This window comes from Chiloscyllium punctatum, chromosome 17, assembly GCF_047496795.1.
Source record: "Chiloscyllium punctatum isolate Juve2018m chromosome 17, sChiPun1.3, whole genome shotgun sequence".
Taxonomy (NCBI): Eukaryota; Metazoa; Chordata; class Chondrichthyes; order Orectolobiformes; family Hemiscylliidae; genus Chiloscyllium; species Chiloscyllium punctatum.
In genome coordinates, this window is record NC_092755.1 from 72954954 (window position 1) to 72982816 (window position 27863).

The 27863-nt window shown below is 37.3% G+C and overlaps 1 protein-coding gene across 1 annotated transcript; it reads left to right on the forward strand.

The window, feature by feature from the left end:
• Positions 1-2557: 2557 nt before the first annotated feature.
• vps33a (VPS33A core subunit of CORVET and HOPS complexes) lies at positions 2558-27863 on the forward strand. Its single transcript, XM_072587438.1, has 13 exons — positions 2558-2674; positions 6440-6505; positions 7040-7167; positions 8054-8243; positions 12161-12277; positions 12719-12893; positions 16359-16552; positions 18544-18670; positions 19016-19083; positions 20221-20358; positions 24285-24422; positions 25463-25631; positions 26820-27863. Exons 1-13 carry the CDS (start codon positions 2558-2560, stop codon positions 27011-27013), a joined length of 1821 nt encoding a protein of 606 aa, XP_072443539.1. The 3' UTR covers positions 27014-27863.

The following is a 27863-nucleotide window of genomic DNA, read 5'->3' on the forward strand; positions in this document are numbered from 1 at the left end:
GTTGATTCCACTTTGGTTTTGTGCTAAAGATAGATTAGACTCCCTACAGTGAGGAAACAGGCCCTTCAGCCCAACAAGTCCACACCGACCCTCCGAAGAGTAACCCACCCAGACCCATTTCCCTACTCCCTACTAATGCACCTATCACTATGGGCAATTTAGCATAGCCAATTTACCTAACCTACACGTCTTTGAACTGTGGGAGGAAACCGGAGCACCAGGAGGAAACCCACACAGACGTGGGGAGAATATGCAAACTCCACACAGTCACCTGAGGCTGGAATCGACCTGGGTCCTTGGCGCCCTTCCATTATGGCTATCTCACTGGAATTTATCCAGAAATGTTGTCTAGGCATGCCCTTTGTACAAACAAAGGTCAAATCTGACTAGCTACTACTTTATCCATTTACTTCTAATCAAAAGTGATGGACAGTGTCTTCAGTGGTGTCATCAGGTAATGCCAACCCACCAATAGCCTTCTCATCAACACTCGGTTTTGGTTTCCAATACCAATAGATTGAAGGCATTTTATATTCTGCCTTTCATGGACTCAAGACACTTTAAGATGCTTGATAGACAAAACAGTATTTTTGAAGCACAGTCACAGTTGTACTGTAGAAGATGTAGCTGTCGATCTGTGAACAGAAAAATCATAAAGAACTAAAGCAGGCGACCTGTTGATAAGGGTGAGTTATACTCTTCCTTTTCTTCAAATAGTATGTTGAAAGCTTCTACATCCACTTGAGAAGGCAGTTAGTGCCCTTTGTTTAACGTATCTGGATGCCACGTACAATTTTGCAGTACGAATTCAATAATGCACTGAAATATCAGTCTACATTTTGTGTTTTAAGTTTCTGGAGTGGAACCTGAACCCACAGAATGCTAACCCAGTTATAAGAATCCCACCACTGAATCACAAACATCCAAGGTAGAAGCTTACAGCTTTTAGGAACATGCACACCTGTTTCTAATATTACTGTGAGGAGCTGGCCTTAGATTAATGATTTCAAAATATTTCCACAATTGTTTTTATAAAATCTGGAACACCTAATATCATCTTGTGCATTCTAGGTTTGGTCTCCCAAAAGTATGCTGCTTGGGTTCATGGCCTACAATAACTTATTACTTTCAGCAAGATCTTCGCTTCTCTTCATATGGGATGACACCATCTACTCCTTCCAGGTTGTGTATCTATTAATGTGACGTTGATGTGCACTATATCACACCATGTATGATTCTGATGTTAACCTCATTATATAAGTTTCAACTACAGAAAGTTTATTCCAATTTTGATTAGATTCCCTACAGTATGGAAACAGTCCGTTTGGCCCAACAAGTCCACACCGACCCTCCAAAGAGTAATCCACCCAGACCCATTCTCCTACATTTATCGCCGACTAACACACTATGGGCAATTTAGCATGGTCTGCACATCTTTGGATTGTGGGAGGAAACCAGAGCACCCAGAAGAAACCCACACAGACACAGGGAGATTGTGCACACTCCACACATAGTCGCCCAAGTTTAGAGTCAAACCTGAGTTCCCGGTGCTGTGAGGCAGCAATGCTAACTACTGAACCACCGTGCTGCCCTTTTAAAGCAATGTAACAATTTTCATTTAAACATAAGTTTACATTTCTATGCTGCATCAACAGAAAATGAAAATTGGGAAGATTCACAACTTTGTGAGAGAGTGGACCCAGCAAATGACAACAGGAGCCTTGGTCTCACTCGGGTGTAGAGGTAGATCGTGGGTCAATAGACATTTAAAGTTTGTTTCTGGGTTTTGGTGAGAAGTATTCCCACTCCTCCTGACTTACAATAATGCTGTTTAATTATTTACCTACCTAGTTTTATTTAGCACATAGCACACTTGTCAGAAAAAAGTAAACTGAAAGCTGTCACTGCTCTGCCACTCAGCCCTCCAAGTGTGATTGCAGATTGAGTTCTGATGGCATCAAATTTCGTCTTGTGCTCCTGTGAAAGACGTAGGGCTGTCTTATTAAATTTACTGCTTTTTCACTGCTGCCTTGTACGAGTGTCACTTATCTACTCGAAAGAGAAGGATAATGTCAGGAAGGCAGGAAGATCCAAGACTGCCTTGATTCTAATTGCCGTCTGCTAGGTCTTCACTGGACAGGGGTTTGTTTGTGTTATTTAAATTCCCTGTGTATAATCAAAACACAAAACTTGGATTTGTTTGGTGATAGTGGTACTGACGCTTACAGCAATTTACTTTTAAGCTTCTCTTGGCTGACTGAATTGTGCTTGCCTTTGGGAAGGGGTCATTTGTGACTCAGATAACTCTGGAATGGAACCCGAACTAGTCCTCAATTTCAAATAGTGTTTCCGCACAAAGCAAGGCTGTTGATTTGATATTTTATGCGCATTCCCTGTGTGTTAAACAGCAAGAGACCGTTATTTAATTATTGGTAAACTGAATGAAAAGCAATGAGACCCCATTATAAGAGCAGCAGCTGCACCAGGGACGTGACCTCACTCCCAGGGACGGATGATGGACAGCTCAGGTCACGTGGGGCGGTGCACGCCGCGTCACATGACCCGGCTCAAGATGGCGGCGCACCTCAGTTACGGCAGAGTGGTTCTCAACAACCTGCGGGAGGCGGCGCGCAAGGAGCTGCGCGAATTTCTGGATAAATGTGAAGGCAGCAAGGTCCGCGGTGGGGATGGTGGATTTAAGAGGGCGCGGTGGTTGTGACAATAGCCCGAGTCCTGAAAAGTCGGTGCTCCTGACCCACCCACCCACCCACTTCTGGGCGACCCTTTCCAAAATTAAACCTCCAGCAGGAGAGTATCTCCCCCAGATCCATCTCAACCCCAGGGGGGCAGAAGCACGGGCAAGGTGGCCCTTCCCGAAATTAATTCTCCCAAACCTTGGGGGAGAGAATACCTTACCCCCCACCTATCTCAGCCCCCAAAATCTCTGGGGCAGGTGGACCTGTTGCAATATTCAAACCTCGATCCTGCTCGTATTAACCACACTGCCCAGTGCAGGGGGACTTGTTCCAATATTGCTACCTAACAGCCTCGGGGGAGAGAAGGTGTTTTAACCCCAAACATTTGCAGGAGGGTGACCTGTTTCCAGTGTTGACCTCAAACCCAAGTGGAGGGGAGTGTGACTCTTTCATATTAACCTTAAAACCTCAGGACCTGGATGATCCCTTCTGTATTGAAGGGTGACCCTTTCTGTCTTAAACTCTGCCATCACTGAGGGGTACTGAACCTTTCTATGTAACCTTAGAGACATCAGGGCAGTGCATGTTGTCCTGTACCAATTACTGAACTAAACAATTGCTCAGCTTTTAGGATGATGGGTATGTGATTTTCATGATAAGCAATAGTATTTGCGGTGTTATTAATTTTTCCTAGTATTTTTAAAAGATTCAGTTGTCTTTATGAAGAGTTATTGATTTGTCAGGGTCCCAACTTGCCTTTTGTGGTTTCCACCTTAAGGAAATTAGTTTGTAATGTTGTTAAGCAATTGCATTCATGATGTTTCTTCAGCCACAAATAAAATCTACAAAAACTGTATATTGTAAAGTGATTTGGTTGAGTATACATCTGTAACAAGACTATAAATTAAGAAGTTAATTAAGACCCCCAAATCAAGATTCTGTGCCTGCATTCTTTTCCAAAACTTTACTCAATCCTAATGTCTTTGCATATTTCCTTCCTAATACACCATTGAGTTAATCAATTGATTATTTTCACCATACAGCTTGAAACTTGTATCTTTCCTCTTTCCTGCTGCCATCCCCATTTTTTTTTAAAGAAAGCCATATTTAAACCTGAAATGTAAGTAGCAAATATCACTTGATGTGAGAGGGAAAGCCAAAGTTTTTGCCCCAGTTTGGATGTTAAAAGTAGATCAGTAGCACAGGCATGGGGAGATCTGTGTTAGGCTGGTTTGCAGGACAGATTAAATGACAGATAATAATGATGCAAAGCAAAAATGAGTGTTAATGGGACAAGTAAATAAATACTATCTGATGTAACAGATGTAAATGACAACAGCAAAACCAATAGCAACATCTGCTGTCTTTTTAAAATAAAATTGAATTGTGCTTATGATTTGAACTCATTGAACTCTAATGTTGAATTTGGAAAATTGTAAAATTGTTAATTAAAAGATGACAAGCATGTGAACTTTATTGGACAATGTTGGTGGTCAAGAATTGAAAGGTCAGAGTGGAAGACTTAAAGTGGCAAATGACTGGAAGCTTCTGGTTAGGTTTGTGGATTGAATGGAAATAATTGGCAAAGTCATCTCTTCATGTTTGATTTTTACTACTGTGAAGTACCATGCAATTTCTACAATGCTAAAGTTCCATTATCTGTAGATTGATTTATCGCTGTAATTATTATGTTACAATATTGCAAAATATCACTTATCATCGAATCCTTGCAGTGTGGAAACAGGCCATTCAGCCCAAGTCCACAGCGACCCTCCAAAGAGTATCCCACCCAGCCCCATCCTTCTACCCTATTATTCTACATTTGCCATGACTAATGCACCTAGCCTACACGTCCCTGAACACTTTGAGCAATTTAGCACGGCCAGTTCACCTAACCTGCGCATCTTTGGATTGTGGAAGTAAACTGACCCAGACACTGAGAAGGTGCAAACTCCACACAGACAATTGCCCGAGGCTGGAATAGAAGTCTCTGGTGCTGTGAGTCGCAGTGCTAACCTCTGAGCCAGTGTGCCACTTATGTTACTAGCACTTGTGTTATTCAATTAATCATGCTCACATCACTTCAGAGTAGAAATAATTTTTGTAAATTATTCTACCTTAATTGATATCCTTACACCTACAAGGATGCTGGATATGTTTGTACAAAGTTAAAACTCTCACAACACCAGGTTATAGTCCAACAGGTTTAATTGGAAGCACACGAGCTTTCAGAGCTCCAAAAGCTAGCGTGCTTCCAATTAAACCTGTTGGACTATAACCTGGTGTTGAGTTTTAACTTTGTACACCCTAATCCAACACCGGCATCTCCAAATCATGGATATGTTTGTGAAATTTTAATAAAATACTCACTTAATGTGTTGTCTGGTTCGCTGAATATAACACTTAAGCTTTCCAAGCCTGAAGATTCCTTACATTTTTAGTTCGAAAATGTGAGCCAAGTAACATGGTTTAATACTTAGTATTGCAAAATTTCTCTCTTCCATTGTGACACATACTTAATCACAATCAATCTTTATTGAATATCAGAACTCCATGTTAACTTTGTCCTTTTTGTAGTTAAAAATCTAATGTAATAATGCTTTTTGTCTGATTTAATATTACTTTCAACAAATGATATGATGCCTCTATTTGTTCAGACAGTAATTATTTTTCTATAACTGCAAGTTAGAATGTTTTTAATAGGTCGGAACATAAAGGAGCTAAAATAATGAATGACATGCCAACTCCTTAACATGTGTCTTTGCCTTTTTGTTTGTTGAATTGTCTGACAATACTTTTAAAACAAAAATTATAGTATTTCTTGCTGCAAGCTTCCAAAAAGTAGCTTGATAATGAAGTATATTGGAACATGGTACAATATGGTATTTTGTGATAATCTGAAAATAGCTGAAAATGTGTTGCTGGAAAAGTGCAGTAGGTCAGGCAGCATCTAAGGAGCAGGAGAATCGACGTTTCGGGCATGAGCCCTTCTTCAGAAACGTCCATTCTCCTGCTCCTTGGATGCTGCCTGATCTGTGCTTTTCCAGCAACACATTTTCAGCTCTGATCTCCAGCATCTGCAGTCCTCACTTTCTCCTAATAATCTGAAAATACACTTGTTTCCTCATGCTTATCATCTTTTAACTAGAAATAGTTTTTGTGAAAACTATGTGTAAACTTTAGAGTTTCATTTTATTTTGCTGTCTTTACTTAGACTGAAAAACTGTTCTTTGTATTTTGAATTGTATCAAATACTCTACTTGCAAAGAAGTACAAGAACTCAACATTTTTCTCCTGATTTAAGAGGCGTACTGTTAAAAATATTTTTGGTACTTCATAATTTTAAACGGAGGCTAATTCAATGTCCTTTTAAGGAAAGAATCCTGCTGTCTTCACCTGATCTGGCCTATATCTCAGACTAGTACCACACCATTATGGTTAACTTTTCAATGTTCTTTCAAAATAATCGAGAAAGGCACTTGGTTTTATTTTTCAAACCACTGTGCATGGGCAATATATGTCAATCTTGCTGTCAGACTCCATATTCTGAAAATTACACTTTTAAAAATAAAAATGAGGTTTAAGTTTTAAATGCCTGTTTTCTCTATTTCCTGAATTACTGATAGCTGGATATTATTGGACGTGGATGATCTCTATGCTCCAAGTGCAGGTACAACACCTTGTTGAGATTCCTGGACTTTGTGACTTTCTGGCACATGATTTGCTGTCTGCTTCTCTCACAGGCAATAGTTTGGGATGAGTATCTTACTGGACCATTTGGATTGATTGCACAGTATTCACTATTAAAGGTAAATGACTGCTTGTTTGTTTGCTAAGTTTTGGACAATTTGAATGACCAGTATTGATATGTTTTATTCTAAGCAATAAAATTTCTTTACATTTTTCTTGACTTATCTTCCAAAAAAAAGAATATTCATTATAGAGATAGCTGGTTGAGATTCGAAATTAACCCCTCTTCACTCTATAATGTAAATTTTTACATAGGTTACATTTCTGTAAAATGGACAATTTAGGAATATTCAGCATTGCAGGAACTTATTTTGAAACAAGAATTTCAGCAGATTGTGTTTTGCTATGCAGACAACAGTGCAACTAAATGTTTGAGTAATTCCGAGAATCTGTTTGTTTGGGTGTGCAATATTTCCTTTTTTTTAAAAAAAAAATTCAAGATTTTTATTAGAATAATATCCATCTCTGAGCAAACTTATTTGCAGATTTTTAAGAATTAGCTTGGTTTCCCCAAGTTAATTTATGTAGCTTTTTCTCTTCAATCTTGAGGATAATGATACTTACAGTAATAGTAATGTTTAACAATCTTTCAGGAACATGAAGTTGATAAAATGTTTACCCTGAAGGAAGGGCATATACCTCCAGCTGAAGTCAAAAACATAATTTTCTTTGTGAGGCCTAGACTGGAACTAATGGACATTATTGCTGATAATATTCGTTGGTATGTGATCTTCACCTTTTAAGCTGATTTTTTAAATTTAGAATTTTTCATTTTGTTTCCCTGTCAGTTGATGTAAGATGTTACAATGAATACACTGCTCCAGATTGGTGGTCTGATCACTATGTAGCCACAGACACATGTTTAAACTGTTTTGATTGTTTCCTGTCAGATGGGTTCACAATTAACTCCACGAGTCAGTCATTTCAGTCAAAGTGTTTGGTTACATAAAGTTATCAACAGACACCAGGTAGCATGCATCCTGGCTGCTTTTCAGTCAATGCATTGTGCACCTGTTAAAAAGATACTGCATCTAAAAGAAAAAAATATGTTTCTGTCCTTTATCAAATTGAATACTTCAGTCAGTTGTTGGAACTGCTGGCCTATGAACTTCTTCCATTACTGGAAAAATAACCTCCATGTATGGTTTAAATACTGTTATAAAAACAATTAAATTGTTGTTATTAATGCTGCTGTAACTGAATGACCATCTCTTAATTTTGAACTGAATATGCAAAGTTTTAGGGTAGTCACTCTCTCAATAATTGTAAGGAATGAAAACTAGAGAGTAAGAGCTGAACTCATTTGCTTTGCTTTGAAAGATATTTGCACATATGTTTTGAGATAATATTAGATTGTTTTGACTATGTAAACCCAATGATACAAATACTGTATTTTCCCAACCATTTTGATTTGAGACTGGGTAAAACACCTCTAGGTTTAATTAATCATTTTTTAAGATAACTAGCAAAGCTTAATCACTTGCCACAGGAAAATAAGAATATGAAAACAGAGTTGTAGAAGTGGGGCTTGAGATTCAGCGTAGTTTGGCTCTGAATGGTGTGAATTATTACCCGGATGCATTAATTCTTAATTTCTTTTATTTTAGTGAGCACAAACATCATGGTCCTCCCAGAGATTTCCATATTCTGTTCCTGCCACGTCGAAGTCTCCTTTGTGAACAGAGATTAAAAGAACAAGGACTATTGGTCCACTTCACCCATATAGAGGAGTACAGCCTGGATTTAATTCCATTTGACAGTGATCTAATGTCCATGGAAGCTGAAAGTGCATTTAGGGTAATTGGTTATCATCATATTTCCATTGCAGTCTCTCAGATTTTACCTTAAGTATTGCATAAACTTATCTCTGAAGAAGTGAACTTGTTGCAATTTAGACTTTTTGTATTGTTTACTTGACTGGATAAACCAGTTATATTTTCCACAGTGTATTCTGAATGGCTTCTGATTGCATTATATGTGCAATCTGTACAGTGGTCATTGCTAATGTGTTCAGTTGTGATGCCCGTCAGGATAAAATTTAGCACTTGAACCTTATGTACAAATCAGAAGCTAAAGATCCAGATTTTGCAGTTAGTGCTGAAACCGGGTTATTTGCCACTGGCTGTATTCTGACAAATAGTCTGTTGAATGCAATGTGATTTCAACTTCTTGCTGCAACATGGTTCCCCCCAGTTGAGACAACCAGCAAGGTATGTTCTGAGGTAAAGCTGTGCCCCCGAATGACTTTGAGCTGAAAAAAGTCTCCTTCAGGTCATTCTTCAGCTCCGAGCAAGAGCATATTATGATTTTAAATAACTTTAAACTGTTTCAAACTTTTAAATACTTCATCAAACTTTCAATGCCTCTGGGATCATCTTTGAGATATTGCTTTGTTCTTGAATAATAGTTCTGGATCCTCATTGAATCCTGTAACTAGAAATACATAGAACAATGAGAAGAAAGAATGAACAGTGTTTTTGTTTTTAAAAAAAAACGCACACATACAACTGCAGATGCTGCAAATCAGAAACAAAAACATTCAGTTCTGAAGAAGGATCAGTGGACCCAAAATGCAAAGTTTGCTTTCTCTCCACAAATGTAGCCACACCTCCTGTTCCTCCAACAGTTTCTGTTTTTAATTCTGTGAAATAAATTTCTGCGAACTATCTTCCCCATTTCCCCCAGCAAAAGATGCTTCTGGCAAGAGGACAGTACCCTGCTACGCTATCAATTCCCCAGTATTTAAATGTTTAGTTTAGGTTGCATTAACAATTCTAAAGAAACAATAAAATGCTGAACGCACGCACTAACTTATGGCATTCTGCTGACAGTGTTTGCTAGATGCTCATTACTTTGAGCTCTCTCCCCTGCTTAGCTGATTCTTCTCCTCATGTACCATGCCTTTCTGAACTTAAAGGGAGAAAGTGTTTAGCTTTGAGAAATACGTGCAAATTGTAACTTGTCAGTAAAACTGCCACTTTTTCAGTGATTATAAATACTTTTGTAGGAATAATTAGAAAATGGGATAAATATATATTCTGTGAATTCATATTAAAAAAGTACTGAAATTAGCATAGTTTTTACACCATACTCAACCATGTTGGTTTCAAATGTGAAATCAAATCATGATTGCCAAGTTATTTGCATGAAATACAAACTTCAAAACTACAGGCAAATAAAGTATTGATATTCAGTACATTTGTCATTCTTATCTAGCAGTCAGACAAAAATAAAGCCATTCTTAAAGAACAGTATACATTTTTAAAGCATTGAAGCATATTTAAATATCAAAAAGTTTAAAAATTCAGATATCAAACCATTCATAGCTAATGTGGCAATGATGTTCCATTTAAAACAGGACAGCTGGTTTCTCAGAAGCCATTTTGCATTTTCAGTTCCCCAAAAGAAAATATTGGTTCATGCTGCTTTAGATATACAACTATAGAAACTTTCTACTCAGTTTAACAAATAACTATGAAGAATAATTCAAAGAGCTATATATAATATATATAAAATCTGAAGAATTTGCATTTGCTGAACCTGAATGATCACATGACTCACTTCTATTTGAGATCAAGGCATACAATATACCAAACATGGTACAATAGTGTAGTATGCATTGCAAATGATCAAAATGCACATTATCAGATATCTGAGACAGTGTGCGAACATTAGGCTCATAGGGAAAGCTCTTTGGCATTTCTCAAATAGAAAGATTACAAATGTTGTACTTGTTTTCTGAAAGCGCTGTATCTTAGTGGTACAATAAGAATTATAAATCCAAAATTTTTGTTTTTTCTATGTATTTGAGGATCTGGTGAAGGTTGCAGATCCTACTCGCTTTCAAAGTTTGCACTGGATTTTTCTTGTAGCAATTAATTTTGTAATTTGTTCTTTGAATACTCCCATAATCTATCCAAGGCTACCATTTTTATAATTTATTGTGTCTTTGTAGTATTTTCTTCTTCAGTTGTCACTTTTTTTTTTAAAGCAACTAGATGATTGGATTGTAATTTGTAACTAACTGGAGCTTTATTGACAGTACTTCTTAACAGTGCTAAGGGCCAGCTGTTATAATAACAGCTGAAGTGTGATAATGTTGCAATTAGGTTTAGCTGCCTTTTGACTAATTTTTTTCTAATCAAGCTATTCAGAGATGTTATTACATGTCGCAGGAGCAGGTGGGATTTGAACCCAGGCCTTCTGATTTATGGGTAGTGACACTACCACTCCTGTGCTACAAAAGGGCGCTCGCTGCTTTTTAAAAGTTGCCTTTTGAGAGTTGATGGAATTTCTAATATCTAGAATGTTATCCCTTTGTTAAAACTAAAGGTAACATACCTGATTGGGTGAATAACCTGCTGACACTGTTCACATATCCATGAATAAATAGTTGGGGTGAGTTGTCAGAGGTTCTGAAATGTTAACTTTGATTTCTTGTCACAGATGCTGCCAGACCTGCTAAGCTTTTCCAGTAACTTCTGTTTTTGTGTCAGAAGACCTATTGTCCTTGCATGATTATTTGCATAAGGCATCATTACTTTAGGGGGAAGTGGAAAGGGAAAAAGTATACTTTTATTTTGGCTTTTTTTTGGGGTGAGGTGGGGGGCAAAGTGCAGAAATCTAGTGTCACAAAGCTGGTACTTTTTTTTTATGTAAAAGCTGTTCCTCTTCTCAAGGATACTGTGTCCTTGTTTTTTTTTTTCAGAGGGGTAATAACCACTCTCTGTTCCAATTAGTCTGGTTTGGTACAGAGTTTAAAGGGTATTGAGAGGCCTTTTAGTTTATATGTAAACAGATGAGACTTCAAACCAAGTGGTCATGTTTTAGCAGTGACCTGTATAATGAAAGGGGAGTGGTCAGCTCTCTAGCTGAGCAGTTCAGTCCAGAACTAGTTGGAGTTCAGCAGTGGACTGTATGAACAGGCTCTCTGTCTTTCTGCCCTTCTAACTTCAACCTGTAAGCATCCGTTCCATTTTTTTAAACTGTGTTTAAAGGGGTTTGCTTATTGGGACTGTGTATATTCGTAACAGCATAATTAGGTCTAGTTTGGATAGGCTGAGTTCTGTAGGGGTTCTTCGTTCTGTTCTTTGTTCCACTGTGTAAATTTTGTGAATAAATTTCTGCTGTTTTAAAACCTGGTAGTCAACCTAGCTAACTAACTCCGGGTAATTCTCACTGTGCACTTACCAAAATAAATTGCAAAGTTATGGTTTGGGTTGCCTGCTTAAGAATGTTTTGAGCGGTCTGGCCTAGTCCATAAGACTAGACACTAGCTAGAATTGGTACATATTGCTCCTGGACCACTACTTCTGACGGTATTCTAAGATTTGCTATGATCCATTAATAAACAGGAATATGTACTACGTCTAGTTTTGAGCTGTGTTGACAGTTATGGTGTTCTGGTTCAAAATCTACCATAGGTGGATTCCTAGCTTTCCTTATGAGCCTAATGTTCTCACACCGTCTTACATATCTGATAATGTGCATTTTGATCATTTGCAATGCATACTACACTATTGTACCATGTTTGGTATATTGGTACATTTACAAATACTGTAGGGACACTTACTTTAATATTTAAAAACTAAGTTTATAGTACTTCCAGGAGCCCAGTGAAACAGGTGGGCTCATACACAAATAACTAATCTGATTTATTATTAAGAGCCTTGTTTTACAGAAAAAAATTAAAGTTTTATTGTATTTGCAAATAGGAGTGTTACCTAGAAAATGACCAGACCATCTTATTCAGTGTTGCCAAAGGACTGATGACTCTGCAAGCGTTGTATGGAACCATCCCACAGATATTTGGGAAAGGTGAATGTGCACGGGTATGTTCAAACTTTCTCCACATTGCTTATGAATTATGTTCTTCAATGCTGAGAATACAATTTCAGGACGATGACAAAAAAAGCATGAAATCATCCAATCATGGCACTAAACACCTGGCATAGATGAGTGATTTATCTACTTTTCAAAAATATCTTCCCCCCCCCCCCCCCCGCCCCCGCCACAAACCTTCCTAATCTGGAGATGGTCTGTTATTTGAAGCTTGCCCAATCTCTTGGAATTGGTGTTTAATCAAGTCCTTTTTCCATACCTGATGTTGTTGCTGATTTGAAATCTGCTGCCATTGGCTGTCCCTTTTGAAATTTCTCTTTGTTGTCATTTTGGAGATAAATATGGTACAAATGGATGGCAGTATGCTGGGGTGTCTGTTGAGGAATGAAGGGGTAATTTTAAGTTTTGAAACCCTGATTGTTTCTCCACAGCTTGTGGCAAATATGATGCTAAGAATGAAGAGGGAATTTGCTGGGACTCAGAACCAGATTTTACCTGTCTTCGATAAACTCTTGTTACTTGATCGAAACGTTGACTTGTTAACGCCCCTGGCAACACAACTGACTTACGAAGGACTTATTGATGAAATATATGAAATTCAAAATAGTAAGTTCTTAAATAAAACTGCAAATGCTCCTGCACTTATTGTTCACGGCCAATTAAACATTTCATTCCTCGGGTGTTGCAAGAGATTTAACAGAAAATAGAATGTAAAGTATTTGGACTCTTAAGTGTTTAAGAATTCTTGCATGCATCTTGTATCCTTCATAGATACTAAATTTCTGAAGATTGTGTTGAAATTCACTGTTTGTATCCTTTTTGTACTGAGCAATTTGGAAATCTATAACTGGCAATTGGAATTTATGAAACATTAAAATCCAAGAGTTGCTAGATGGCACCTTTCAGTTTTGCTCAACACTGGAGAAGGATCTTATTGCAAAGCTTTCAATACATCACTTCAGACAGTTTGGGGGAACACTGAAGAGCAGTTCAAAAGATACAGTTGTAGAAAAAGAGAAATGCTGCTGGGAAAACTGAATTACACTTGCTTGTGGAGGGGACTCTTTGAGGAGTTAGAGTAGTTGGCTGGTTCTGCGCTGTTACTCAGGAAGAGATCTAAGGAACTGGTATGTAGCTGTGTGTCCAAGTCAGGACTCCAGTCCTGAGGAGCTGAGAAAGTAGGAAGGTCACTGGCTGTGGTACAGAAGAAGCAGTGAGGGAGTTGGAAGAAGTCGATGAGCATTACAGCTGAGGAAATGCCCACAGACAGTATTTGCTGTATGCCGCTGATCAAGATTGGAGCTTGAGCGTGAAGAGTTGGAGTTATGTATACTGGTGGACAGTTTGTGTCCAAGGGAGCTTAGACCCATTGAAGGAGGGTGAATGACCAGAGCAGAAGCTGTTGCAGGCAGTCTGTAACAGAGCAGCCCTTGAGAAGAGATTTCAAAGCCTTACTGGCAAAAGTGAAGAGTTGTGAGCTTTTGAAGTTTCATGAGAGTTGATGACCAACCACATCATTGACTATTTTAGGGAATTGCTAAGAAATCTGTAGAGATCTGTTCTGATTGTATTAGTTATTTGATGTGTGCTGTCAGGTGTTCAATCTGTTCCCCATGGTTACCACATGTTAATTCTGGATGTTAGAAGGAAGTTATCCATGTGTGAAGGTTGTACTACTGTTCTAATAGCAACATTTAAATTTTTTTTTTCAAAACTATGGAATTTTGTGGCTTTAGTAAGTCCCCTGAATCTGTGAATTTAAAAATAAGTTATTTGTCCCCAGGAAGTCATAACTTAAATTTAGCAATCTGGTCTGGGATCATAACAAATTTTAGCCATGGGGTGCAAGTTATTTAATTTCATTGTCACTATTTAATTAAACTTCATTGAACCTCTAGAATCTTGCAAGTCCATATTCTGGTTGAAGATCTCCTGTTGATTCTGGGATAAATTCACTATAGTGTTGCTGAACCATACAGACCAGCAATGTCCCAGATTCAGTTATTGGTACTGAGTTAGCTTGTCACATCTAGTGGCAGCAAAGATACAATGAACCTTCGTATCTCCAGATCAACAAGGGTTCCTGCTCATTCCAGTGAGTTGAGCAATATTGCAAGTGACGTGTGGATGACAGTATCAGTTTCAACTGCAATATTTCCTCCCATAAATGAATAGCCTGCTGATGCTCACTGTTTAAACTCTCATAATGAATGACCACAGTCAAGTTACAGGAATTGATCATTTTTACAAGCACCCCTACTACTTCCTCCCTTGCCTTACTCCACGTATCCAGCCCTGAAGATTTATCAGCTTTTAAACACCACCGCAACCACACTCAATCAACCTTGGCAATAGTCCCAACAATCCACTGATACTCAGTTAGTAAGGCTTTGGACTTCAAGAAATCAGAAATCCATGCATTCAAACAGCAGAAAATCTCTGTTTTCTCTCCACAGATTTTGTCAGAGCAGATGTGTTTCTCCAGAATTTTGATTTTATTTCAGATCTCCAGCATACTTAGTTCTTTTAATTTATTCCTGAAATAAATACATTTTAAAAAATACTTCCAGTAGAATACTTTGACTATCCAAGTGCTGTGTATAATTGAAATTAAGAAACCTCCGAAGAGAAAGTAGTGAGATTTGGAGCTTCTCTAGTTTCTGTGACCATTCTGATCCATGGATGAAAGTAAGCTATTTAAAGAAGATAATCACCTAAGTGCATCATGTCTCCAGTAAAGTGCAATAAATTCAACTATTGATTGTAAATAGCTACAACTGTTCAAAGATGACACATTTTCCAGTAGCTTGTTTGCTGTGTTAGGTGCAAGATGACATGTTTAGTCAATGAGGCAAAAGCCTGTTCTCGACAAGCAATTAAACAAATTATTAACTCCCATCGACACTTTTACCCTTAACTATGTCCTTGAATGACCTTTGTGGAGGCTCAGGGATGGAAATGCAGGATAGCACTGACAAATTCTGCTCAAATGGAAATATCCAGTTATGTAATTATTGACAACTTTGTCTTGCCTGATGGAAAATATCTAGATTTGATTTTCAAATGCAAAAGCTAACCTATTAAAAACAGAAATGGTTGAATAAATGTGACATGATCTGGTCCTTTTTAATGTAATATCATTATGTGCAAATCTGTTTTATCAAAATATAATTAATGCTTTTTTAAAAAGATTTATTGGTTAAAATGGATATAACTTCATAGATATGTTCAGAAGTGTACAACAGCAACTTGCATTTTGTATAACATTTTTGCTGTTGTAAAACATTTCATACCAGACTAAATAAGCATATATGAGGACTATTGATTAAAGCTGTGGTCCGAAGAGAAGGTTTTAAGGAGATTCGTAGAGAAGTTTAAAATGGGAAATCTAGATCTTAGGGCCTAAACAACTGAAGGGACATCTGCTGTTGGCAAAGTGATTACGGGCATGTGCAAGCTGCCAGAAGTAGAGGAGTGCAAAGATCTTGGAGGCTTGTAGGATTGGAGGGGACTACACAAAGAGTAAAGAGTGAGGCCATAGACTTTTAATGTTCTTAAATTCATCTCAAACATGGATGAGAATTTTAAAATTGTCCCAGACTGGTATTTACATTGGATTAACAAGCATGTGAGATGATATGTGATTAATCTTGGTGCAAAGTAGGAGATGCATAGTGAAGAGTTGAGCTCCAGTTAATGTAGAGTGGAAAATAGGCTGGTTAAGCAAGTATTGGAATAGTCATCATTAGAGTTTGAAAAGGCATTGATTAATGTCCCAGCATAGTATATTGATCAAAGCAGTGTTGGGAGATGGAAATGATGTTATTGTTGAAAGCACATCCAATCATTCGATTTGACAAGAAGCTCAAACAGTCTGGTTCAGCATCTCCTCCTGCAATCTTTCCTATCTATTGCTTCTTGAGTAGTTTGAGAGTCCTTGCTTTGCACTCTTCCCATCCTTACTTTAACCCAACTTAGTTGTCTTTTGGAAATGCGGTGAAATTGCACTTGACAGAGCTGTGTCATTTTCATGCTGTTTAGGTTTGTGTTTGTAATCATTCTGTTTTCCAGCACATGTAAAGCTGCCTCCTGAGAAATTTGCACCTAAGAAGCAAAATGAAAGTGGCCGAGATCTTTCCAATGAACCTAAGAAGCTACAGTTAAACTCTGCTGAAGAACTCTATGCAGAAATCAGGGACAAAAACTTCAATGCAGTTGGTTCAGTTCTGAGCAAAAAGGCCAAGTTCATATCTGCTGCATTTGAGGTAATTCTTTCTTCAGTCTGACATTGACTGTCTATTCAGGGGTATAGATTGTGTTTCCAAAACAGTTAGGTGAAACATATATGTCTGCAGGTCAAAACAGTTAGCTTGATTGGCTACAAAGCTGATTTGCAATGTAGAGTGATGCTGACAGTGTGTGTGTGTTAAATCCACACACTAGCTGAAGTTATCATGAAGGACACTCCTTCTCAGCTACTCCCCAACTGGTGACCCTCCGATTAAACCACGGCTGGTCAACCCTCTCTGTGATAAGAGAGCAGCCCAAGGCCTGTTAAGGCTATGGTGTTTTTATCTTTCCTAATCAATGAGGTCTCTTCTGGTACAGTTCTGGTTGCCCTTTTGTTGGAAGGATATTATTAAACTGGAGAATATTCAAAAAAGATTTACCAGGGTGTTGCTGAAATGGAGGGTTGAAGTTATAAAAATAGGCTGGGACTTTTTCCACTGCAACACAGGATGTTAAGGGGTGATCTTTATAGAGGTTTAAAATTCATGAGGGACATAGATAAGGTGATGAACAAAGGCCTTTTCCCTAAGGTGGGAGAGTTCAAAACTAGGGGCATATTTTTAAGGTGAGCGGAAAAAGATTTAAAAAGGACATGAGGGGAAATACACAGTAGTTCATGTGTGGAATGAACTGCCAGAGGAAATGGTTGATCCAGGTACAACTAACACTGTCACACAGCTGCCTATGAAGGAGCAGTGCTCCAACAGCTTGTATTTCCAAGTAAACCTGTTGGACTATAACCTGGTGTTGTGTGATTTTTAACTTTCACATTTTAAAAGACATTTGGAGAAGTACATGAATTAGAAATATTTTGAGGGTATATGGGCCAAGCATAGGCAAGTGGGGCTAGTTCCATTTGGGAACATATTGGCATGGAATGGTTGGACTGAAGAGTCTGTTTCCATGCAGTCTGACTCTAAAACTGGAAAAGAGTATGACCATTCAGCTGATCCTTTTTTATAGTTAAAATTTTGAAACTTGCCCGGACAAAAATCGATTCATTCACAAGCTTTTAAAAGAACTTTGGTTTGTTAATTGGCGATGAATTATATAGGTTACATACTGTTGGTGCATGTGTATCGAAAGAATATACTCCTATTTTATGTATATTTCAATTAAGTACGATTATATCTGATTTTAAATGGATATTGAATGTAGCACCAGGAATTGAAAAAAAATTCATTGCATTTCTAACACCAGAAGTTACACCTCCACATTTTCTAAGTGTTCATTAACACCTCCATGTTCAGACTTGCCCAATCTCTTTAATCTACCAGTGTTTCCACTGTGAAAACAGTCCACTAGATGCGTAAGACTTAAAATTCATAAAGGAGCTAATATTGCAATTGATTTTAAAAACAAGAACATGGTATAATTTTTAGTCTGCAATAGATCACTTAAGTAGATTAGAAGTATTATGCCTCGTTTGTACAATATCAGGAATCATGAGATACATCTAGAAGCTATTACAAAGGCTACCAATACCCCTCTGATTTGACTCTGCTACAAATCAGAAATCAGGACAAATCTGAGAGCTGTGGACAGATTTTCTGTACGCGTAAAATCAAACTATCTGACTGTTCAAAGCCTTGCAGAAATTGTTGCTAATGTTGATTGGTAAAGTTTTGTCAATACCTTCATTACTGGGACAGAACCAAATGTCACCCAGGAACTCAATTATTTTCTAATACAGTAACTTTAGATCTAATACCTGCTTTTAAGGTGGTAAACCTGGATAGGCAAAGTCACCCAAGATAGGTGATCTTAAATGATTATTACATTAGTGATAGAGGCACACACAAGGAAGAGGTGGCTTTTTTGGAAGGAAAGGTGTGGTCTGAGGAAAACGATAAATACAGGAATAGAGGAAGTCTGTATTTAGAATAAGTAGAGATGTTTGTTTTCATTTGAAATAATTGTCTCAAAATTGGTTCATAATTGTTAAAACCAGAATCATTTCTTACAGGAAAGACATAATGCAAAAACTGTAGGTGAAATCAAACAATTTGTGTCCCAGCTTCCACACATGCAAGCAGCAAGAACCTCACTAGCTAATCATACATCTATTGCTGAACTCATCAAAGACATTACAGGTAAAGCTCTGAAATATTTGATTATATGGATATATAATATTACAATTCCTCATCTGCTTTTGCTTCTAGATAGCAATGGTTTGAGAGTATGAAAAATGGGAACAGGAATAGGCTCTGTAGCCACTCAATCCCGTTGTGCCATTCAGTGGGATCGTGGTTGGTTTTCAACTTCAACCACTTATTTCCCAAATAATCCCTTTTCTCCCTTGATTTCCTTAGATCCTTGAACTTATCAATTTCATTCTTAAGTATAACAGTTTTGAAAAATCAAACAAATAAACTAAATTATAAATCTGCCTTGCTGAAAGTAGGTGTCTTTTAATTGCTGTAATTGTTTATGTTCAGCATCAGAAACATTCTTTGACAAGCTGACTGTGGAACAAGAATTTATGTCTGGGATTGATACTGACAAGGTAATAACAAAACCATAGTTTGTTCTTTTTGAAATTATTTACACTTTTTTTAAAATTTGCATCAAATAGCTGTATTAGCCAGTTTCCATTACATTTATTTTTAAAATTTAAATCTCTACCTAATTATAATGAAGAGAAGGTGATGGCCCAGTGGTATTATCGTTGGACTGTTAATCCAGTGACCCAAGCAATGTTCTGGGGACCTAGGTTCCAATCCCATTATGGTTCAAATCCCACCATGGCAGACAGAATTTGAACTCGATAAAGATCTGGAATTAAGAGGTAAAAACAATGACTGCAGATGCTGGAAACCAGATTCTGGATTAGTGGTGCTGGAAGAGCACAGCAGTTCAGGCAGCATCCAAGGAGCAGCGAAATCGAAGTTTCGGGCAAAAGCCCTTCATCAGGAAGGAGGGCTTTTGCCCGAAACTTCGATTTCGCTGCTCCTTGAATGCTGCCTGAACTGCTGTGCTCTTCCAGCAACACTAATCCAGAATCTGGAATTAAGAGTCTAATAGTGACCATGAAATCATTGTTGGAAAAACTCATCTGGTCCACTAATGCTCTTTTAGGGAAGGAAGCTGGTATTACCTGTCTGGCATACATGTGACTCCAGACCCAGAGCTATGTGGTTGACTCTTAAGTGACCTTTGGGCAATTAGGGATTGGCAAAAAATGTCACCCTCATCCTGGGAATGAATTTAGAAAAAGTCCTTAACCGTTCATGCTTTTAGTTAGAATGTCTTCTAGTAGATACTCTATTTAAAACACAGTAAAGGTTTTTGGGGTTTTGAGATGTTTAGCACTGAATTAATTTAAATACATTATTCATAAAGCTTGCAGAGATTTATCTGAATTATTTTTGAGTTATATGTTGGGTGGGTAAAATTTTCTGTTTCATTTTTGATTTGTAGGTAGCCAGCAAGGTATTTATTTTTTAAATATATATGGACTCTGATGATACTGTAATACTGTTTAAATTGTAAGACTTCAGTGAGTATTTGTTTAGAAAAAGTGAAACTAATTGCATTTCTTTACCTTCTAGCCAATTGACAATCAACTAATCTGATAATCATAGTTAACTTGCATTTACATTAGTGGAACTGCCTCAAATACGTGTTGCTTTTCTGTCCACAGGTTAACAGTTACATTGAAGATTCCATTGCTCAAAAAGAACCTCTGATAAATATTCTGCGACTTGTTTGTATGCAGTCAGTGTGTAATAATGGCCTGAAACAGAAAGTCCTAGACTATTACAAGAGAGAGATTTTGCAGGTTGGACAAAAGTAATTAATTTACAATTGTAGTTTGTTTAGGTAAAGTCTGCTGAAATTTCAGAGCCACTTGATTTAATTCACAGTCTAATTGAATTTTAAAAATTTATTTTTAAATTTATTTAAGGCACATGTGATAACTCAGATGTTTTGCAAATCAAAATTGCATGTTGGACTGAAAGTAAAAGTTCTCAAGTTATAAATAAGTTTAATTTGATTTGCCATAAGTGGATGCTAGTACAGTAACAATTACAATGCTTAGTAAGTTGCTAAGTTCGCCAGTGTATTCGATCATTAAAATTATGGGCTTCTTTGAAAACTCGCAGCTTTTTAGGCTCATGACAACAAGGCAGTTTACTTTGTTGACCCATGCTTCCAAGGTCCAAAGCTTGGAAATCTCATTTGTTAACCTGATGGTTTGGTGTCTTACAGGACAAATTGAGAGTTTCAGATTGGGACAATCCATAGGATACCATGCTATTCTGATCATTCTCTTGGGTGAAACAAAACCATATAATGATGAGTCAAAACTTTCAGGCTGTGCTTAATTTAAGTACTGTAAAATGTATTTATTTTGCTTCAGCATAAAATTGCAATTACAGCACTTAACCTGGAAAACAATTTGCTGTAACCAAAATTACAACACATCTGGAATTACATAAGTCTTTTAATTAGTCTTGCAGTGTTATTACATCAGTTCTTTGTCTTCACCGAATGCTGTCTCTCCACTGTGCTGTGAAACCAAATGATGAAACAAGTAAACCAAAGATGTATGAAAAGTTGCTGATCCAGAGACTTTCAGACTAAAGACAGATCTTTCACGATACATAAGCATCTTCAACAGCTCAGTAATCTCTATTAATTATTTCTGTCACCACAGTTAGATTGGAGATGAAAATCAACTTGACTTTACTACATTAGCTTGAAGATACAGTCTATGCAATTTTTTGGTCTGAAGTCTACACTCTTTGCAAAATATTTATGCATCAAAAAGCCATCGGATGTCTTGCAGGCTAAAGAATTTGTGTTGTTGATTAATGCCATAGGAATACAGATGGTTTATAGATTGTCACTTAGTTCATAGAAGGAGTAGGGGATAAATCTAGAATTATTCTTGTTTCTAAAAATGCAGAGAAATGGAGCAATCAATCCAATTACTCATGTTCTAACGGGTCCCTGGGCAAAGACATTTGTCTCTTTTGCTGTCTTGGTTTTATTAGTAACTGAATTTTACTTATGGTGTTCCATTTGTGGAAGAATACAAATTTCAAAGCATTCTCTCCACATGGAGTCGTACAGTGTGGAAACAGACCTGTTGGTCCAATTTATCCATGCAGACCATAATCCCAAACTAAACTAGCCGTAACTATCTTGGCGCATATCCCTCCAAATAGTTTGTATTCATATATTTGCATAAAAGTCTTTTAAACATTATAACTATACCTTTGATCAAAGGTCTTTTTTCCCCTAAAAGAAAGAGCTTGAGTCTGTAAAGTTATAACTTCTCAGTTGGGTGCCACGTTTTTTAAAAATTCTTTTTCTTTCACCAGTGCTTTTATAAATTATTGTAAATAAAATATTGTCTCAGTGAATAAACTGAGGCTACTCTGGCATTTTCAGTAAATAATACCTGATTTTCTGAAGTTGAGTCCTTGGGTTGCTCCAAATTGTTCTAGATGTGGAAACATTGCACAACCTAATTAAGTCAGCCATAGATATCACCCCTTTCTTTTGAAATGATGACAGATTCCGTATTATTTGTGTTCACTATAATGTATCAACTTTGGGTTTTGTTGTCAAAAGCTGAATGATCTAAAATCATCCTGTCAGGTGATATCAGCAGTACTCCATAAAGCAAGAGAGAAAAACATAATCTTAATTTGAATGAATGTAGTTACATTTCTCAACCACCATCTTCACATTTCCCATGCATAATTTGCACAAATACGTTTTTGTAGCCAGAAACTTGTGTAGTGTCTGTCTGGCTGGTTTAGTGATGATAATTACTTTCTCAAATTCACCCATGCTTTTCAGCCTTTCATGCTCTCCTTTAAATATGATAATGACAGCCGATGACTCAGCAGCACTGTTCCTGATTTTGCACTTAAAATGAACATAGCAAGTCTGAGACTTGCCCGGTGATGTTGCCAAAATTAGCTGTGATAGGAATGATTCTCAAGGTCCACTCATTTTCTGCTGACACACACCTTGCTTCCACCAAGATCTGGCCTTAAACAATCTTTACGACCTTCTTCTGGGGTTTCCATGATTAGGCTTGACCTTCACCTTAATATGCCATTGCTGAGTAACAGGAGCAGCAGTAGCTGCAACAAAAGGACAGCGAGATCACATTTAAAGAGAATGTAGTACATAGTATACTATCACTTCCTTTTTTACCTCCTCCCACTTCTCCCCACCCACCACCATGATGATAAAATGTACAAATCCAAAGCGGATCTGACTAAGAAAATGTGTACAACTGTACTCCAAAGGGGCAACAAGACATGATGATTGCAAGTGCTGTTCTTTGCAATAAAGTTTTAAACTCTGAACAAATCATAAAAAAAAAGCAATCATGTTTTCATGGCCAATGTTACATGAATGAACCAGGCTACAATACAGTCATGTTACTTCTAATAGTAAGAGACTGATCATGCTTCTGTAAACTCCTTGCCTTTCCTCTCAAAGGATTAGAGTTGCTTTTAAATAACTCCACTAGCTGGTCAGTTGTGGTTGTGGAGTGGGGGGGGGGGGGGGGGGGTTCAATTGTACTGGCTAAGGTTACCATGAAGATCCAGCCTTCTCAACCTCACCAGCACTCACCTCGGGTTAAACTCCCCACTGGTCATATGTCTCCAATGAGAGAACAGCAGTATGGTCCTCTGAAACTATGGCAACTTTATCCTGTTGTGGGTGCACTGTGTTGCGTAATATTTCCTATAAGAATGGGAGGAAAGCTAGAATTTGAATGTGAGAGAGACAGGGTATAGGAGAACTGAGGTAAGAATTGTGACAATTTTCAAGTGGAGGAAGGAGTTTTAGGATCCTGCTTACTTGTAATTTGTATTAAAGGAGCTGTCTAATTGTAATGCAAGATACCAAGTGTCAAAGGTACTTACGGGCAATCAATGCTGGTCAGGTGGATGGTACCCGCATTCCTTTGAAGATAATAAAAGGCACACTCCCTGCACCCTGAGCCTGACATTGCCAAAGCAGTACTGAATTGTAAAGCATAAGCTGGATTTGTTTGTCTTTTTAACAGTGTATACCAGTACACTTTCAAAAAAGCAGTGACTGTTGAATGTTACTTGCCAGTTGATGAAACCATTGAATTTAGTTTTCTGATCTGTAGCCCTTACAGTACAGTTAAGGGGGGTTTACCAATGCAAATCAGCGCTGTGCTCATGCAGATGTCATAAATGCTATTTCTGGCAGTTTATTATTTCTGTGGTTTTGTTTCCTCCTGGAAATCCTTAAAGGTTGGAGTCTCGATTTCTCTATCCCTGTAGTCCAGGCCACCGTGTGTCTTATTTGTGTGTTAGGCCCAATGGTTTCTCCTGCAGGCATTAATGAAAAATATAACAGAGTGAAAATAACCATAGGTCAGTGAGTGATTCAAGCACCACTATTTAATTTATCTGTTGTTCTGCTGCTGCATTCTTTCAGCCAGAATTTCTTTAATAATAGCCCCTGTAGTCAAATTTTCATCTACCCCAGCAGACAGCACTGTTTATGCCACCATTGAATGCACATCACTTTCCACCAACCTGACAGTGACACAAGACACTGCAAGAGAAATCATTGATGTGTATCAAGTAGAGTTTTGGGATATAAACATTTGGGAGTTTGTAGTTTTGATTCAAACAAAAGGACATTAATTTTCTCTTGGTTTTTTCCATTACTAATGTGCTGTGTTTTCTATTTTAGACATATGGTTATGAGCACATTTTAACCCTGAATAATCTAGAAAAGGCTGGTTTATTGAAACCTCAGACTAGCACCAGGAATAATTATCCAACTATAAGAAAAACTCTACGCCTTTGGATGGATGACATCAATGAACAGGTTCGTTGTTTGAATCCTCCTTTGATGTGAATAACAAATGTTAACTGCAAGTGGGTTTGAAAATAAGAATTTTAACATTAATATACTGCTTTATTTGAATAAATTGAAATTACTGCTGCTATAATATTGATGAAGGACATGTCCTTTTATTTTTCACAACATTCTTAGTATTTGAATGAGTCTATAGAGGAAACTCCCCAGATCATATGCATGGAAATGAGATTACTTCATTAAACAAATCAACATGTAAAATTCTCACATACTGCGCTATCGTGTGAAACATTCAACAGCTTTTTGTTTCATTCTTAATAAAGAGGCCTGTCTTTATCAAATAAACGCATCTGTACTAGCAGAATTATTGGTGTACATTTGCAACATACTTCCTGTCGGCAGTAGATGCTTGGTGAGTTATAATACTACTTCCCATTGTTGGTTTCTCTCCACCTTTTTACTCCAGACTTCGCTTGAATTGCTTAAGCTCATCAGATGCATCAGAATGGAAATAGAGGATTGTATATCTCTCATGGTATAAAGTTCTGTAGTGTTATCAGTGAATGATTGGTTTATATAATGGTCTGAGAACAGGTGATGTTTCTGGAAGTAGTGATGGTTATTGCTTAGTTGTCATATGACCTGATAATATTCAATAAAGCCTGCAAATATTTACTGGAAGTTGAGGTTTCTGACATATGTGGGATCTATTCTTATTACCAGCTCCCTCATCTTAGTTTTTGATTTTGATTATTGCAACAAAGGTTAATAGACTTGAGCTGGCTTCTTAAATAGGAATGCATTGTTTTCAACTGATAACCCAATAAGAGTCAAGCACGTTTTTACAAGTGTTTTTGTTTTCCAGTTTCCTTGTTGGCGAGGTGTTTGATGAAACAATCATGGTTATGTTCAGTTGAAATCATTTAATATAATGTAACAATAGTTACATTATTTGAAAATTGTCTAACAATAGAAAATCAAATATATTTTCATGCTTGAGTTTAAAGTTCCTTAAAATGCTCATTAAAAGGAAAGCTTTAATATTCCAGAATCCCAATGATATATCTTACGTGTACAGTGGTTATGCCCCTCTAAGTGTGCGGTTAACACAGTTGCTAGCTCGTCCTGGGTGGAGGAGCATTGAAGAAGTCTTAAAGATGTTGCCAGGACCTCATTTTGAAGAAAGACAGCAACTGCCTTCTGGATTGCACAAAAAACGTAAGCTTGCAATAAGTTCTTGTTTCAATAACTTCTCTAACCCAAGTGTCCCCAAGACAATTAAGAACTATCAAACAAAGTATATCACTGAGCCACCCAGGCAAAGTTTAGGCAAAAAGACAAGCTTATGAACCCAGGGCTTTGAAAACTCAAGATAAGCCATCAATCATGAAGCTAAAATAAGTGATGCTCAGGAAGCTAAAAATGGAGCATTAAAGATATCTAGGAGAATCAGGTGATTGAAGCAGATTAGAGATCGGGTGGAAGAATTTGTAAACAAGGGACAACTGCATATTATGACTTTTCTAGATAACTGTTTTAGTACTTTCAAAATTAATGTGTTGCTTTACCAAATTACATTGATAACCAGGTTTTGATGGGGGCAGAGGACTCGGTGTGAGTAAGGATGTGGCTAGCAAAACATTGAATGACCTCCCAGTTTACAGAGAGGAGAAACTAGGAGGCCAGCAGGAATGCATCAGAATAGTTAAGTCTAGAGGTATTGAAGAAGGGGAGGAAATTTTGAAATAGTTTATTAGTATTATGATTGAAATATTTTTGGGGTGTGCTTAAACTTCAATGCTAAGACGTTTTTTTAAAATTTTCACATTGATAAAGAACAGGTCTGGATAGTTATGTGTAGTGGTCGATACTGCCACAGAAATAATGAGATTTTCTGGTGCTGTAGCTGCCAGAAAGCTGTTTCAGAAATAGATTTATCATACCAATCTATAATCGCAACATAAATACACAAACACTTCTTTCATATTTCAGGAATACGCAGTCCAATTCAGGGAAGTGAAAGTACTAAAACAGTTATCTAGAAAAGTCAAAATATGCAGTTGTCCTTTTCTCTGTTCACTGTATCTTCCAACACTGTGCACAAACTATGGTTCTAGAAATAAACTACAATAATAGATTTATTGCAGAAACTCACTACTTTCTTGCGAAAACATTCACTAAGTATACAAAGGAAAGAATTTCAAAAATAGTATGTGGTTTTGTTCTTAGGAAGTACATTTTCCATTCTAATTTTGAATAATTCCTTTGTGGGTGCAAAGCAAGTGGGAAGTCATTTTCTGAAATCTGCTTGGAGGACTAGGCTAAGAAACTAATGAAGAATAAAATATATATTGTTCAAAAAGCTGCTGAGCTTCTAATCTGTGTCTTTTCTCTCCTGATCTTTAGGTCAACAGGGAGAGAACAGAGTTACTCTGGTGTTTTTTCTTGGAGGTGTCACTTATGCTGAAATTGCTGCGCTTAGATTCTTATCTCAGATGGAAGAAGGAGGTACAGAATATATTATAGCGACTACAAAACTGATAAATGGAAAAAGCTGGATTAAATCTATGATGGACAAGTTAGAGCCATCTCTATTCTGAAAAGACAATGTGATGGACAATATTCGTCAAGATGAGGATTTTTAAAATGTTTATTGACCGCAGGTGTGTTTGGAAAATATGACACTGCTGTAATATGTTTCAGTTGAGAAACTAAATTGAGCACAGCATGGGGCACGAAACAAACTTCAAATGTGGCCTTGGTCAATATTCAGCTTGCACTGGCGCCTCTGAGCCATGTTTCATTCCTTAGGTGGAGTAGTATGTGAAACCAGAACGCTTAGGTATTCATTGTACTTTAGGAGTCACATGACAACTGTCTGAAACAAGTTTCTATGTTGGCAGAATTTGATCATTTGTGCCACTGAATGGATTTAACTTGCATGCAGACTTTGCACAAATCTGCATTTTGGTGCACTGTGAAATCTGAAGTGATTTCTTAACACGAGAATATGTAATGTAAGGTTATAGTACATGCAAGGTCAGTGTGCATAAGAAGAACTCAAGTGCTTAGTGCAACAGTGTAGGAACTTAGAACAAGAAAGGAAGTGTCAACAAATATGCATTATTTGTGCTTGCTCACAAAATGTTATGCTTTGAAGCTTTGTTATACTGGTAGAGTTCATGATTGAAATTTCATTAATCTCCTGTTCTGATCTCTGTTGCCACATCTAAAAGAATATTAAAGCTTTGTTATCCTGTAACGGCAAAACTAAATCTTAAAACTCTGGCCTTTTCAGTTTTACTTGTGATATACCGGTCTGTTTATTGAATGGTTTGCGTAGTTTCAGGAAAAACTGTGTCATATCAATATTCCATATTCTGTATATGTGAAATATGTCAAAACTGTACCATTTTTATTTAAATATAATCATTGGGCTTTATATTCTTA